At 38.1% G+C, this 15,593-nt stretch overlaps 2 protein-coding genes across 2 annotated transcripts; one reads left to right on the top strand and one right to left on the bottom strand.

Moving 5' to 3' along the window:
* Positions 1-1,166: 1,166 nt before the first annotated feature.
* LOC110771544 (Tetrapyrrole (Corrin/Porphyrin) Methylase) lies at positions 1,167-4,696 on the top strand. The gene is made up of 9 exons (XM_021975857.2): positions 1,167-1,470; positions 1,619-1,686; positions 1,766-1,862; positions 1,956-2,084; positions 2,348-2,456; positions 2,564-2,708; positions 2,868-2,910; positions 3,802-3,975; positions 4,437-4,696. The coding sequence occupies exons 1-9, from the start codon at positions 1,249-1,251 to the stop codon at positions 4,563-4,565; spliced, it is 1,116 nt and encodes a 371-aa protein (XP_021831549.1). The 5' UTR covers positions 1,167-1,248; the 3' UTR covers positions 4,566-4,696.
* A 273-nt stretch (positions 4,697-4,969) lies between these two features.
* On the bottom strand, positions 4,970-10,320 carry CKX5 (cytokinin oxidase 5). The gene is made up of 5 exons (XM_021975856.2): positions 8,809-10,320; positions 8,248-8,375; positions 7,654-7,929; positions 6,570-6,832; positions 4,970-5,448 (listed from the first exon to the last, which is right to left on the bottom strand). The coding sequence occupies exons 1-5, from the start codon at positions 9,407-9,409 to the stop codon at positions 5,088-5,090; spliced, it is 1,629 nt and encodes a 542-aa protein (XP_021831548.2). The 5' UTR covers positions 9,410-10,320; the 3' UTR covers positions 4,970-5,087.
* Between the last annotated feature and the right edge of the window lie 5,273 nt (positions 10,321-15,593).

Here is a 15,593-nt window from a genome sequence, read left to right as displayed (position 1 = left end):
GAAAATTATAACATTCCAAAAATACCCCAATATGATTTCACGCTTTCTTCTTCTTCGTGTGTCTTCTCTATCCCACGCCACAGAGCACTTTCTCCTTCTCTTCCATTCTTCATTTTTTTCTTGTTGGATCAATTGAAGCGCATTCCTAAGAAGCCACAAGACTCAAGTAAGAGGCATATTGTGTATATTTCTTCTCAATTTCATTCTTCCTTCTTTCTCTTTCATTTTTAGGGTTTTAACTATCTTGGTTTTTCTTCACGCAATTTCTTCACAGAGATCACTCATCTCCTTCTCTTCCATACTACCTACGATTTTTTCTAGTTGGATCAATTGAATCGCATTGCTAAGCTACAAGACTCAGGTATATTTCTTTTCAATTTCCTTGTTCCCTCTTTATCTTTGATTTCTAGGGTTTTAACTTTCAATTGTAGCTGCTGTTGGTTTTCTATATTACGTATTGGCATGAGAATGGTATTTTTCTATTTGGGTTTTAGGGCCCTTTCCTGATAGGGTCAAGTTCCTATAAACTGGTCGAATTGGTATAGAAAAGGGAAATAGGCAAATAGATTTCAAGGAGGTCATAATTTCTTGGAATTTTCTACTTGGAAACAGGCAAATAGGGTCAACCTCCAAAGCATAAATCTGTATTTTTTTACTTGGAATTTTCTATATTATCTTTGTCATAACTTCTTCTATATATATAAAGCAAAAGATAAAGAATGGTGAAACATTCAAAATGCCAGAAAATGCCCTTGGTTAATTCAAATATTAAAAATTAAAATTAATAATTAAATGAGGATAATATGGTAAATTGACATTTTTTTTATATTAAAAATAATAATAATAAAAACAAAATCAGATAATAGGTCCTACTTTTATGGAACATAACTACCCATATTATCTTTTCTTCATTCTAAAAAGAAAAGAAAAAAGAAAAGAGAAAACCAATTGGCACATGCGTGAGCGTGTGCCAAGGGGCTAGTAGTTTATGATGTGAAAAGGGTTATATCAATTGGCAAGGCAGGTCCGAAATAAAATTCCAATTAAAACAACATAATTCAACAAAAAGAAATAAAATATAGACCAATATATCCCCAGAACCGCGGGTTGAGCTAGCGCGTTCTGCGTACGCGAGCCTAAGATTTGCGTCTTTATAATGGGTACAAAATATCCCAAAACGGTAACTTGAGCCGTGTTTTGTTTTCCCTCCACTAAAACACTAGTGTGAGAGGTTTATAGAGGGAACAAATGCTATCGCGACGACTTCCTTCTACGGCAGTTTCTTTCTCATGGCGGCGGTCCAGACTCCCGAACTTGGTCCCCACTCAGACGGTGCAGATGGTTCAGACATCTCTCGAGTCACTCTCCGTTTGCCCTAATAAAGTTTGCATGATTGCCTTCTGTTATTCCACCAGTCCTCAAATATCCGCCGACTTGACCGACTCAATCCCCCAACCGCCGTCAAAACAAGTAACCCTACTTTCCCTTCAATTTCATTTTCACTCTCGTTGCTTGCTGTCGTTATTTTTCATTTTTTGTTGACGAAAATGAATTATTTTGCTTTAAAAAAAAAAAAAATTATCTTTGAATCAAACATTGTGTTTTGATTGAATTGCAGGGTCCTCTTCAACCCGGTCTGTATCTAGTAGGAACTCCAATTGGAAACCTCGAAGATATCACTCTACGGTGCTTGCTCAATTTATACATAGAATTATAAACCATGTTTTTCGTTTTTTTTATTCTGATGCGAATTTCTCCAATGTAGAGCCCTCCGAGTCTTAAAATCAGCTCATGTAATACTTTCAGAAGATACCAGGCATTCGGGAAAGCTGCTCCACCATTACAATATTAAAACTCCCCTTGTAAGTCAATACGGAATTTTATTTTTTCCTTTGGGTTTCTAGTTTGGTTGCCTTTTGGTTTTAGTCATTTTAATTTATGCTTTTAGATTACAGCTGAGCTATCACAAATTCAATGAAACCCAAAGGGAACAAACTGTGTTGAAGAGGCTGAAGGAAGGTGAAATTGTGGCGCTCATAAGTGACGCTGGGATGCCAGGCATCAGTGATCCTGGCACCGAATTGGTGAGGATCCCCTCCTCCTTTGTTCACTATTTTGCTTTATTTTTCGAGCAAGCAATATATCGTTTGTCAGCTCGAATTGGTTTATGTCAAGTGGTTTAGTCAATTGTGAGATGACTTCGAGTAGTTCAGCATGTCATTGTGGATATGGTATGTACAGAGGATATAAGGTGGTAACCAAACCAGCACTGCAGTGGAGGTTTCCACATTCCATATATTATGAAGAGTGGAATTGGTGTGTGTATTAATATCAAGTCTTGGTGCAGGCAAAGCTATGTCTGCATGAAAACATCCCTGTTATTCCTATACCTGGGCCGTCCGCTTTTGTTGCTGCCCTCTCTGCCTCTGGCCTGTCCACTGATGAGTTTACGTTTGGTAAGTAAGTTTGTCATGCTGCTTGAAGTTCTTCTTATTGGCTGTGGACTGTGGAGCGAGGAGTGTCGGGATTTATAGAACCCTGTACTAATTATATACTTCTGCAGTTGGATTTCTCTCTAAACATGCTGGATCTAGAAGAGAGAGGCTGATGGTTTCAGCAAATGAGGCGACGACACAAATATTCTATGTGCCTCCCCACAAGCTTTGTCAGTTTCTTGAAGAGGCTTCTTCACTTTTTGGTGTTACAAGGTAAATATCTCTTTCCTTCCTAACTCATTGATAATAATGTTTTATTATTGTTTATTATTGTGAGTTGAAATTTGCACTATTGGATTGATGTCCGTTTACTGATCCAGTGGTTTTACAAATAAATCACCGGGTGACTTTTTACTTATAATTGTGATGCAGACAATGTGTCATAGCTCGTGAAATTACAAAAGTTCATGAAGAGGTAGGGTTTTTATGATTTGTCTTATTTTCTTCCTGTTATGTTGCTTTGATGGGCTTGTGAGAATCTTGACTGCTGACCAGCTTATCAACTATATAAACAGTATTTTACTTGCTGCATTTTTTTTTTATGCGAATCTCATGGCATTAGATATTTAAAATCCTGTTGTTATGTTGTTCATTAACAAACGATAAATTGAACTACCATGTTCTCAAGTAGTATTTGAGACTTCTTTTTGGTGATATAATTTCTAGAGTTGTTGACATAAATCTTAGACTAGTGACTGGTAATATGAGCAATGTCTCGTATCATAATTAAACCTATTTCCTGTAGAATGCATCAAAGTTATGGAAAACTTTGTGTGCCAGGCCAATACTAGTATAAAATTGCCGCTCAAAAGTTATCTTTCTTGTCTTGAGGCTACTGTTCAGGCTCTGCAATTGGGTTCCTTTATGTGGTAGATTATAGCCACAGTTTCTAATTCCTTTTGGGCTGTGCGTTGCTTGTCTGACATTTTAGACACAAACCGACCTCACCTCACTAGTGCTTGAGCAGTGTGATTCAATCCTGTTGGACCCCAGATCCCATTGGGAATAACTAATAAATCAATTGGGCCACCTTATATGAGTGTACTTCATTTTCATATATATATTTGGAGCATTGCTTTGTCTTTCTATTAATTTCAAATGCAATGATATGGTCTCATCAAAAAGAAAAAAATTTCAAAGATACGGAGAATCTATATTGTGAATTCAGTGATTATTATCTTGATGGTTCGATTCGTCTATTTTTAAATGCTAGCATGATTTTTCACAAACAAAATTACTACTCCGCTAATTTCATGTTGCGATTTTGACTCATAATATGATGTCCCAAATTTTGATGCGTCATCAGTTTTGGCGGGGTACATTGGGAGAAGCTGAAAAAGTGTTTTCTACTCGGACCCCAAGAGGTGAAATTACAGTGTTAGTTGAAAGAAAGGAAAATTCTCCGGTTGAAACACCATCAGAGTCTCAGCTTGAGGATGAGTTAAGAGATTTGATTTCCAATGGGCATAGCCTTTCTACGGTAACAACTTCTCTTCGAGTATATTGCATGTTATTTTTTTTCACAAGAGCGTGTATATCCAAGGCTTCTTGCATATTCATTTTACTGGTGGTTGAAATGCACTTTCCCATATTTTACAAAATCATTAAGGAGATCTCTTCTACTGTTTACAATATAACATCATAGTGGAACATTTCATTGAGGAAAATTCGCAATGGCATCTTGTAATGGATTTGATTGCAGCAGATGGATCTCATTATGGAGGTCTGGGTTGGGGCAGTGCGACCATGTCACTCATACAATCATTCTCACAAGAAAAGGATGTCTTTCTTGTGAGAGTGGTCGTGGGATAACGTGGCTGGACTGCCTCACTCAAGACTCTCTCCTCTTCATGACTACCTTTAAGCCCCTTGTTTAGTCATTTTCTGCTGTCTCTATTGATCATGAACGTTGGGGTGTTGACAACTCTTATGTACGTATAGGCTGTCAAATTAGTGGCTGATGGCACATCAGCGAGAAAGAAAACGATATATTCAATCGCATTGAGAAAATTTGGGCCGCAACGTGGTTCAGAGAGTCATGAAGATCCATGCAAGCGACAGCCGGAGTGACTTTAGATGTTACTGGTGGACCAGAGAGTAAAGTGCTTATTATGCGAACTGATTTTTGTTTCTTAATATGTGATGAAAATATTTACATTAGTGTTTTAATTAATAGACTAAATTTACAGTGCCGTAGTTCATATTACTGACCATTCTAAAAAGGGTAAGACAGTAAATTGCCAAATCGTGAAGGTTGTGTTCGAAGAAGTTGAGGACAAAAAACGTCGAGACCCAGAAGGAAAAAACCAGGACACGGGGTGTCGGGAACTCGGGATCACGGGCGCTGCATACAACAACATGACATATGCAGATCACGGTAATGGACCCCACCGTTCTTCTCGCCCTCACCGAACAACTCCTGAACCTCACCACACCCTGAAAACCCCCCCTTTTTTTATTTGAGACCGCACTCGTTTGATTATCAAAAATATTTCATCTTCCTGCCAGTAGTGTATGTACAAGAGCTTAGAACTATCAATGCTATCCCTAAAACTTATCGACTATGTGCGGTTTTGTACGTTTTTGTGGTCATCAAGAAATTGACAACAATTTATCAGCACCGTGATTAGAAAATGAAACGGAAGAGGATGGGCTAAAAATACGTTGGCCAGTGGCTAAAATGCGCCGGGGGTCGAAATCCATCTTCCTCTGGTAAAATTGGCCCCACTTATCTCCAAAGTGGTCCATCCACTCCTCCTGTGTAGTGTAGTGGGGGAGGTACTGTTTCACCTTGATGCCTGCATCATCACAGAATTTGAGGATCTGACGGTTCTGATTGGTCAGGTGCTCCAAGGTGTGGGTCTCGTCGCCCGTATCCAAGGCGGATCTTAGCAATGCCACTAGGTAAAAGATGTCCTCATCGGGTGTCACCACCGAGCTCCTCTGGTCCCACCTACACAGAATCAAAACCACGTAAACGCCAATGAGAAAAACATGTTTTGGAATTTGGATTGTGGCACTGTGAAAGATGGATGCGTATTTGGTTGTTTGGATTTGATCATCAGCAAGACCCACCCCACCATTGTGGACAGTGGAGGAGGGTGACGGGTCGTTCCATGTCCATGTCATTAAAACTGTAACCTTGCGTAGAGCTTAGAGCATGTGAGTCATTGTGATGCAATTGAATCTCATAACGTATTAACAGTCATTCGCTTGCGTGGGCCACTGATGCTAACATAATTATCATAAACTCATGTAGATTATGTTAATATGTACTGTAGTACTAACGACTACGTTTCTGGAGCTACCTTGTAAAACGACATGGATGACATCCCATCAGTGGATCCACTGACACCAGAATCTTTCCACTTGGATGATCTCCACCGTCGACTTTATTGGCTTTTCCACCCAACCCCCAAAAAAATAAACCCAGAAACAGTACTGTCTGTGCGTGTGGTCCTGGACTTCCTGGACCAAGTCCAAGTGTTTTGGCTGCCTAACTATAGACTTTACCTCTCTATCATATCGTCTAAAGACCAAAAGCCATAAGTCCATCCATAGACAGATTGACAACTATTCACATCTTGTCATGTGAATGATGAAGATTTCCTTGAAAGAGAAGGTTTATTAAATTACGCATATATATATATATATTCTTCATAAACTCTAAAAAATGAGAGAAGGAGAGAGAAGTAAAAAAACTATTTCATCTGAATCATTGAAGGTGGCTAAATCTAAGGGTCTCAAAATTGTGTTAAAATTTGTCTCCTAAATCTGACCCGAAATATATGAATACAAAGGCATATATGTTCTTGAAGTTCCAAACCCTATATATATATATATATATATCCTTCATCATTAAGAAGGTCCGCAGCTGCTGTCATAAAAGATTCTATTTGTCTTTCTGGAAAATTTACCATAAGTGCTGCTTAGAGATAGGCTCAAATAAAGGCAACATCCTAGATTCATATTTTATTCTTGTTAAAATAATGGATGTAATATCAACAGCTATATATATATATCGTTATGTTTGCAGGCATGCATGCATGCAATGAAAACAACATAAATACTTACTTGTCTTTGTTCATGGGGTAAATGAGGATGGGCCCGCTTGTCTTATTGCCCAAAATACCCTTGAATACCCCCTTATCGAAGTCAGAAATCCTTGATTTGGGGACAAAAAGGTTAAGCCATGGGTGAGGCACGTCCCACAAACCCTTGGACCGGAGCTTCAGCTCCGCCTTGTGGACCCGGTCCAGAAAATCCACGTAAGGAAGATCCGTTGTGAAGACCGACGTGGGTACAAAATCCAATTTTGTTAACAAACCCTCTATTTCCTGTGTGAAAAACAAAAACCCAACTCACAATTTTAAATTATTTGGAGTTTAAGAAAAAAAAAAAACAATCAAATAGTACAGTAAAGAAAGCTGCTACCAAACCCAACTGTTGCTTTTGTCAGGATAAGTTCCACTCAAGAGGAATAATTTGGTGAGTTGGGCGGCTTATTAGATTTAGTAATATAGAATCAGAAACAATTTTGAAAAAAAGCTTGTATTCAATCTTAGGTTTGAATAAGATAATAGATCGCAGATCTTCCATGTTTTCTTGTTAATTACATTTTGTAGTAGCTAATCATATAATATAGGTTTAGTATTATTGATTGATTGATCAATCTAGCTTCAAAAACCTTGCTCTCTTTTGGTTTGAATACGTGTACAATGATAGATAGCCACTTTAATTTATTAGTCTTTAAAGTCTGAGATTACCAACTAATTGTTGAATTGTTGGTCCTGCTAGCTATCTTTTTATTCTAATATTATATATATATATATATACGTTTTCTTTCTCGAAGCTGGTGTTGCTTTAGCATGCTGCATGCACGACGCCATCATTTATTTATAATATTTATTTACCACTCTTTCGTATTTCTCTAGGTTTTTATACAAAAACAAAAAAAATAGTTTTATATTTTTAGTGGGTTGGGTTGGGTTGGTATATATTCTCAGAAATTATACATAACTTGCATGCCTGAAATTACGACTATATGTATTTATATGTTGGTTGGACTAATGAGGCCTATGGATTGAGTGCTAGCTAATTGAAGACTAATCACCAACCACCTAATTAATAAAACTATAACGTATACAAATTATAATACCTGGTCAATTGTATCGGCGGTTGATTCATGGTAGTTTTTTGTAATCTCCAAGCAATATAAAACACCCCCTTGAGAATTAATAGAGGTGATTTTGACAGGGTTGCTAGGAGAGAAGAAAGACGACCTCCAATTGTTGATGAGGCCTTCATCTACAATCACGAAACCCTCGACATAATCGAACTTGTGGGTGGAGGGTTGCCCATGCAGAGAGATGAGGAATTCCTGATCTTTGGTAAAAGCCGAAAAGTTGGAATACAGTACTCGGATCCACCTCACCTGTTTGACAATGGCAGCACATAAAGCAATAATAAAAACAAAATTAAAGCACCAAAAAAGGAGATAGAGAAAGAGACCATGTTAGTTAAAGAAGCAAAGAGAACACGTCAACAACATTGCCAGCTATGGAATAACCCGTTTGAATAATGGGTTCAAAATTCATGGACCCATATTCGATCCCTTCGAAATCCCCTTAGGTAGGTCAAGCTCATCATACCTTGCTTTTTAGGACTTGTTTTTGGTGGAACCCAACCAAAACCCATTTCTAATGAAACAACTTCTAATTATAATAATATGAGAGGGAAGAGATATATATACCCTTTGGGGGGCAGGTTCGAGAGCAATTCTAGCCCTAGTGATGATTCCAAATTGCCCTAGCCCACCAAGAACAGCGTGGAACAGCTCTGAGTTTTTCTCTTCTGAACATGTCAATAGCTCACCCCTGCCTGTTTAACAAACAGTTAGGTCATATGCTAGCTACACAAGAGATCGATTTGCAATAAAGACAACTACTTCAATTGGCAGCAACGGCAACAAACTTAATAATGTCATGATCATGAATCATGAATCATGATGAGAATATATATATATATATATATATATATATATATATATATATATATATATATATATATATTCTTAGATCGATTGGTTGGTGATATATATAACAAACGAGGCCATGTGAGGGGTATAACTAATTAATATTCTAATGCTACACACACACAAGAGATTACGTCCACGCTTATATCAGTAAAACAAACAATATTTATACTTTGTAATGTGCACCATGCAAACACTTATAAATAAATTAGGGGAAATTTGAAAGAAACGCAAAAAAACAAAAAAACAAAAAAACAATGATATGATTAAATTTGGAACCTGTAACAACGTCGAGCTCATCAACACTGCTAATCTGAGGTCCATGATTGAACGCTTGGCCGCTGATGCCGGCGTTGGAAAGTGTTCCTCCCACCGACAAGTACAAGTAGTCCGTCCACGACTTTGGTGCGAGTCCATATTCCAGCGTGCTCCTCAGCACATCTATCCACAGCTCCCCACCCCACGCGTCCACGTACATACCCTTCTCCGAAACCCGACCCGACCCACTTCTCACCCGACTCATAACTCTCCCTGATGGTCCGCCGCCGCTCATTTCAATGACGACCCCATTGTTGGTCTGCGCCTGTCCGTTGATGGAGTGCCCGTGGCCCCTGGCCGAGACCGTGAATCCGTGAGCCGAAGAGTAAGCGGCTCGCACGAGTCTGGCCACGTCTTGGGCAGAACCCGGGTGCAGAACGGCCAAGGGCTCGGCTCGGCTCATCAAGCCGAAGTCTTTGGAGGCGGTGTCGACGTCGGAGGGGTCGACGCTGAGCTGACCGTCGACAACAAGGCGGAGAAGCTCCGTGGGGTCCACGGTTAATCCAACCGTAACAATCAATCTGCAGATGGCGAATGTAATTAAAAGAAGCTTAGTAGCCATATGTATGATTGATTCTTGATGTTCTTGTTCTTGTTCTTTTTTGTGGATGGATGGTTGAAGATGATGAATGATTATAAGGTAATAATAGGCTACATAATGGAGGAGAATGGCGGTTAAAAAGGGTGAAGGAAAAGAAAAGTGCGCACACCGGCGAAGAGAAGTAGGTGGCGGTTGTATAGCTATATATAGTGAGAGAGTGAGAGAGTGAGAGAGTGAGAGGGAGTGATGATAACGTACGTATACGTAGTGTTAGAAAAAGAAGGGAAAAAAAGAAATTGTGGAGGAAATTAGGGAAGAGGGAACAAAATCTTTGTGGCAGGAGGAGGAGGAGGAGGAGGGAGGAGAGGTGTGGGGAGTCGTGGAGACAACGTAAGGCTGATTTCGCTTTAAAGATTTTGTACGCAACATGCACAGATTCTCTGCTGCGGTGGTGCGCTATAACTCCTCCTTTTCTTCTTTTTATCTAGCCTTAACTTGATTTCTTCGCGTTACAATACAAGTAAGTACACACCTATATATACAAGTGTTGAGGTGAGATGAGATTGAAGGTAACGAGGAATTCAGATATATTTTTTCTCTCTCTGTCTCTCTGTCTCTCTCTGTCTGTCTCTAGAAATTGGCCAAGGCAAACAACAGATGATTTACAGATATAGAGAGATAGAGTAATTTTTCTAAGGGAGTCAGTCTGATTATGGATACGAGTGTTGTGTCTAGACTAGGATATAACATGCAGGTCCTCAATTTAAAGCAGAGGAGAGGACTGATGGGGTCCTTGGACACGTGGATGTTCACGTGCGAGGGGCGAGAGACACGTGTTAGGCAGAAGGAAAATAGGGGTAGGGTAAGAAAAGAGTTCTGATGAGATGACCCATTTCCATTACGACGCATTACCCACTCTCCTCTCCCTTGCTTTGAGGAACACACACACACACACACACAGAGGGAGGAAAGAAAGATAGAGAAGAGGAGGAAGAGGATATCATCATCAGAAGAGGTCGGGATGTGGGGCCCACATGTGGATACGGAGGATCTGTGTGGGGACCCGAGCGAGAGAAGCTTCACGTGGGTGCAGACCCCTGCGACGATGTTCTTTCCTTTGAGCTTATTATGCAATGCAATGGCGACGCAAATGAAAAAATATTACCAACTAAATAGTCTTTTAATAATCAGTACTTATTCATTCCTCAATCCCCTCATCAAATCAAACACAACACAACCAGATGTTTATATTTTTATTAATTAAAACTCATAATAATATATAAGAGTCAAGACTATATGTGTTGTAAATTGTAATGGCTGAATTGAATTCTATTATATTAATTAGTGTACGTATGCCTAATTAAGAAAATCACAGAATCTAAGCCTTAGATTACAATGACTAGTTATGCAACTTAATTATGGTTTGCCTACCAATTTGCCAATTTGCCAATTTGCCAATTTGCCAATGCCATGACTAAAAAATAAAAATAAATGCTTCCCACGAGAAAAAAAACACTCACAAAACAACAAGTGCATGTTTGGAGATTACCCAATATATTTATATTTATATATAGATAGATGTCAATTGCCAAGTGGGTTTTTGGCGCCCACTTTTGGATTTATATCTTAGATGATTAGTCAAGTCTTTTTGCATAAACTAGTTTAGTTGGCCGTAACTATAACAATTTTAATGGGATATATGTGGTCTTCAAGTCTTTGTGGGGGATAATTAAGAAGATATTATTATGTACTTTTCATTAAATTTAATTTAATAAAAAAAACCCTAATTAAAATTATATTTGTAGACTAGAATCTATATGAGAGAGTTGAAAAAGAAAAAGGAAACAAGTCATTGTTTTGGAGGGCTCATTGACAACTCTTGCAGCTTGTCCAGGAATGAAAACGATTGTCCAATCAGTTACGGCATTTTTGAGCTTCATAGACACTTGCTGGACCACCTAATAATAGCTTGTCTAACTTGTCTTTCATTACGGATGTGGATGCGGATGCGGATATGGATGTGGATGTGGATGTGCATATATATATATATATATATGAATATAAGTTGTGTTTCGTTTCATCGTTCTAATTTTGTTATTAAACCAAGTCAATGGTGAAAATATACAAGTTAACCCATCCATCCACCACAGTCCGCTTACATTCTTGATCATCAGCAACAGCAACAGCAACAGCAACGGCAACAGCAACAGCAACGGCAAGATTGGCGTTAGAATAATATAGCTCAACTACAGCGAGATTTCACCAAAATCATTTATTAATAATCGTACCAAGAAATTAAGTTGTGTGTGTGTGGGTCCAGTCAAGGGCCAAGCCAAGATGTGAAATAAATAATAAAAAATTATCGTTGGTTGGTTGGCGTATTGACCATACGCATAGGTACAATTCAGTCAAGTCATGCATGTAATCTCGTTTTCTTCCACTGAACAAACAAGCCCACATGAACTGGGGACGCATGCATTAACCATTTTCATATATTCTTGGATTGTTGGTGGTGTGAACAGTTGGACCTTGTGCTGCTCTGATTAATATGAACTTGACCTTAGAGAAGTTCATTTGTCAGATATCAATGTTGTAAACGAGGAAAATACTTCCAAATTCCCCATTTTTAAAATCTAAATTACTTGTCTAATAAGGCTTGGCTGGTTCCTTGTTTTTCACAAGATTTTGAGTCTTGTTGACAAAAAAGCCTCGTCTCTGTCGGGTAGCCAGAGGGACCCGGTGGATCATCAAATCATCCATAAATTAATAAGCCTTCTTCTGTCGACAGCAGGAGGTGTGGCTACAGTGCCTAATGTCCTTCACTCACACTGGGGATTGGGATTGCAATTTGAAACACGAGAGTCTTTAACTCTTGTATCCAAGGAGAAGGACCATAGCTACCAACCAACTTAATTGCAATTTCCTCCGTCTAATGAATGCAACATCTTAGTTCAAAGAAAAATAAAAACAATTCAATGCCGAAACTCATCAGCTCGATCAGCATCCAATTTGGACTGTATACGTATACATCTATATATGATATTCATCAAGCACAACTAGTATGACCAATTAACATCTCGATCCATATAAATACAATGGATAAAGATGCAACGCGCGCAGGCTTATCAAGCAACCTGCTCACATTGTTATTGTATTGACCTACTTGTGAATAAATTGGATGGATAAACATGCAATGCATCAACTCGTTGAAATAGTACTGAAGGAAAAAAAACAAACAAACAAGTATTCCAGTGTTGAACTTGAAGCGTTAGAGATGACAAATTCAAGAAAGTTTTGGCTCCATCCACGTCCCTGCATCAACTGCTGCATAAAACGATGGGTGTGTGTTTCAAATACAAAAACAAATGATCGACAAGAGGGCCCGCTAGAAACTTTGACAACTCAATTATAATTTGCTTAAACGTTAGATTAGCTGGAAACACATGCAATGCATTATTTGATGTATCGTACGTCGTCGTCGCCACTTAATCCCGCTTTACACAAAAAGGAAAAAGAAATCTCAAATCATAACTATGACTTTGGGTGAGTTTAAGAATGACAATGGGATGGGATGGCATAACATCGGGTTTACCATGAATTCCATCCATTTCTCTCCTCACTTCCTCCAAATCCAATGATGTGGATAAAAATATAATTAAGCCCCAATCAATCAGTGAGAATGATGTAATTAGGGTAGCTAGCAGTTCATTTGAAAACTCTAATTGCTCTTATATAAAAAAACAAAAACAAGAAAAGATTAAAAAGTTTGGCACAAACAAATCAGTGGGCCTCTAATCTCTTCTCGATTCTCTTATCTTTTATGCGTCTGAAAAAGGAGAAAAGTCATTTTGTCTATTTGCTTTAGGATTCGTTCATGTTGTCTTGCTTTTGAGTTCAAACCCATCTTTTACAACCAAAGTTTTCTCCCTCAAAGTGCAAACCAACGGACTACAAGGACCTACACAAGTGTCACTTTACAGGCAAAGCTGCTCGAGAAAGCAAACACAATCACTTTTGTGTTAGTGTATAAGATAGCAGCCTCTTTCCTAACCGACACCAGTTGTTCCCCTAGATTAGATTCTCTCTTCTTTTTTCTTTATCTCTTCTGTCTTAATAATTTAAATTATAGGACCTAAATCATAGATTATATGCGCATTAATTAGACCCCTAATGACCTGCTAGCTAGCTGAGAGGGATTCATCGATCTAGGCGGTCTTGCTCTTAAAAAGAAAAGAGTGTCTAAAATGTCACAAGTGCTTTACTTGGGTCTTAAATCGTGATGATGATTTTAATTACTTGAACAGCTCATTCCCTACTGTTATCATTATCTTTATTGGTTCATTCTCCAATTCATTTCACTTTACATAAATTATTTATAAGCAAGCTGCCAAGCACCATGCAATGCATGCAAACGTTGTCCTTTTTAGAAATAAGTATAGTCCGTCTTTGTTTTCTTCTTCCTTTTTTCATAATTGGAGTTGAGTTAAGACTTTTAAGTAAAGAGGGCGAGGCCTATCCTATCTATCCTATCTATCAGTATTTGCTTGGAGTTTAGTTTATTATTATGTATTATTCGATTATACTTATATTGTAACACGCATACAAGATGTACCACGTAACCGTATTTTTATATATAGTCTTATAAAATAAGATAATAAGGCAGTACTGTATGACCACGTAGTATAGCTTTACAAGAGTGTAACAATTTAAAATATGATTAAGGCGCCCATCACGGCTGATTGCTTCGTGGGCCGGTCACCTTTGTATGATACACAACAAAGAGCTATATATACATATAGCTAGCTAGAAAGCAAGGAGCTTAATTATTAATAAAGTCGCATCGAATCGAACAGTAATTAATAGATCTAGATGCAACTATATACACGAAACGAAACAATATTTTAGAAACGAAAAGTAAATAGTTTTGGTTTGGAATCAATGCAGGCATGCATGGTGTCACCTTCAAAGTTTGATTTGATGGTGATCATCGCGAGGATCGATCAAGATTTGATCTGATTCTCCACTAACAAGATAACATCAAGCGACAAATAATTAGTGCATGAAATGAAACTAAAGTCGTGTGTTTAATGCACTATTGGTGTTTCGAAACTAGTCGTAATTTCCTTATGAGAGAAACCAACAAGACAGATAATTATTCCCATAAACTTAATCCTTTTCTGTATCAGAAAAACAAACAAAACGTCCCCATTTCATCAGTAATTAGTATATTTACCCCCCTTGTTGAACGAGCCTATTTCTTTCTTTTGAAATTATTGAACTGAACCAAATGAATGGCTCTGTTCATTCATTTCTGTGAGCCTGTGACCTTCAGTTCTGAAACTGAAAGGTTATTGCTTTTATCTATATGCTTTGGATCTTGGTCATTGTGACTTGGACATGGAGCCCCATATAATATCTCATGAGCCGCACACACAACATATAATAATATAATATAATAAAGATTTATTAGGTGATTGCAATTTGCATCAATGTGCTGCTCCTGCTAGCTTAATTCCATTCCCCCATGCAAAAGAGAAGCTAAAGCTACAAGAATAAAATCTAGCACAGAATCCTGGTCCATCATTCAGGGATTATATATATATATATATAGTAGCAGAGCAGGCAGATTGCCAGATCCAATTTAATTATTAGTTGCGTCTGATCTGACATCATTATTTTGTTCTGGAATTGCCCACAAGAAGTGGCATAACATAGGTCATCGCCAGCAGAAAAACATGTATCAAATGGGGATAGTACTATTCTCGATCAATCACAAAAGAGTTTAGGGGAGGGAGGTTACCCCATCCCAGGACCAAGGGGATACTAATGACTCTTTGAGGACTTACAGAGGGGGTTTTAGTTTTTTTTTAAATTTTTTACAGAATACCCATCAAGAGTAATTGTCAGCAGCGAGACTCGAACTTAAGCCTGAATAGCAAAGAGAACGATCCTTACCAACTCAATCAACCCTCTTTGGCATCATCTTCCTTCATTTATTTTACTTATGACAATTTTACTAATTCTGCCATTTTAGGAATCTCATTACCTACTCTAATTAATAATTAACTTTACTTTAGTTCTACCAAATTAAGTGACCACTTCATATTTTTCATATGTTATAGTTAGCGCTAGCAGGTCCAAGGACATCAGCACAACTTTTCTTCGACCTCCTATCAAATTTTCATCCCATTATTAGATGTTGGCC

The sequence above is a fragment of the Prunus avium genome, chromosome 1, assembly GCF_965620075.1.
Source record: "Prunus avium chromosome 1, drPruAviu1.hap1.1, whole genome shotgun sequence".
Taxonomy (NCBI): Eukaryota; Viridiplantae; Streptophyta; class Magnoliopsida; order Rosales; family Rosaceae; genus Prunus; species Prunus avium.
This window is presented reverse-complemented; position numbering and strand designations above follow the sequence as displayed.

Bases quoted from the DNA above. Each gene is read 5' to 3' on its own strand.
- LOC110771544 (XM_021975857.2), top strand. From the start codon at position 1,249: ATGCTATCGCGACGACTTCCTTCTACGGCAGTTTCTTTCTCATGGCGG. The intron at 1,471-1,618 runs GTAACCCTACTT...ATTGAATTGCAG, and splicing joins CCCAACCGCCGTCAAAACAA to GGTCCTCTTCAACCCGGTCT. The intron at 2,911-3,801 runs GTAGGGTTTTTA...ATGCGTCATCAG, and splicing joins TTACAAAAGTTCATGAAGAG to TTTTGGCGGGGTACATTGGG.
- CKX5 (XM_021975856.2), bottom strand. From the start codon at position 9,409: ATGGCTACTAAGCTTCTTTTAATTACATTCGCCATCTGCAGATTGATT. The intron at 7,930-8,247 runs GTATATATATCT...ATTGTCAAACAG, and splicing joins TCGAACCTGCCCCCCAAAGG to GTGAGGTGGATCCGAGTACT. The intron at 5,449-6,569 runs GTAAGTATTTAT...GATTCTGTGTAG, and splicing joins TACCCCATGAACAAAGACAA to GTGGGACCAGAGGAGCTCGG.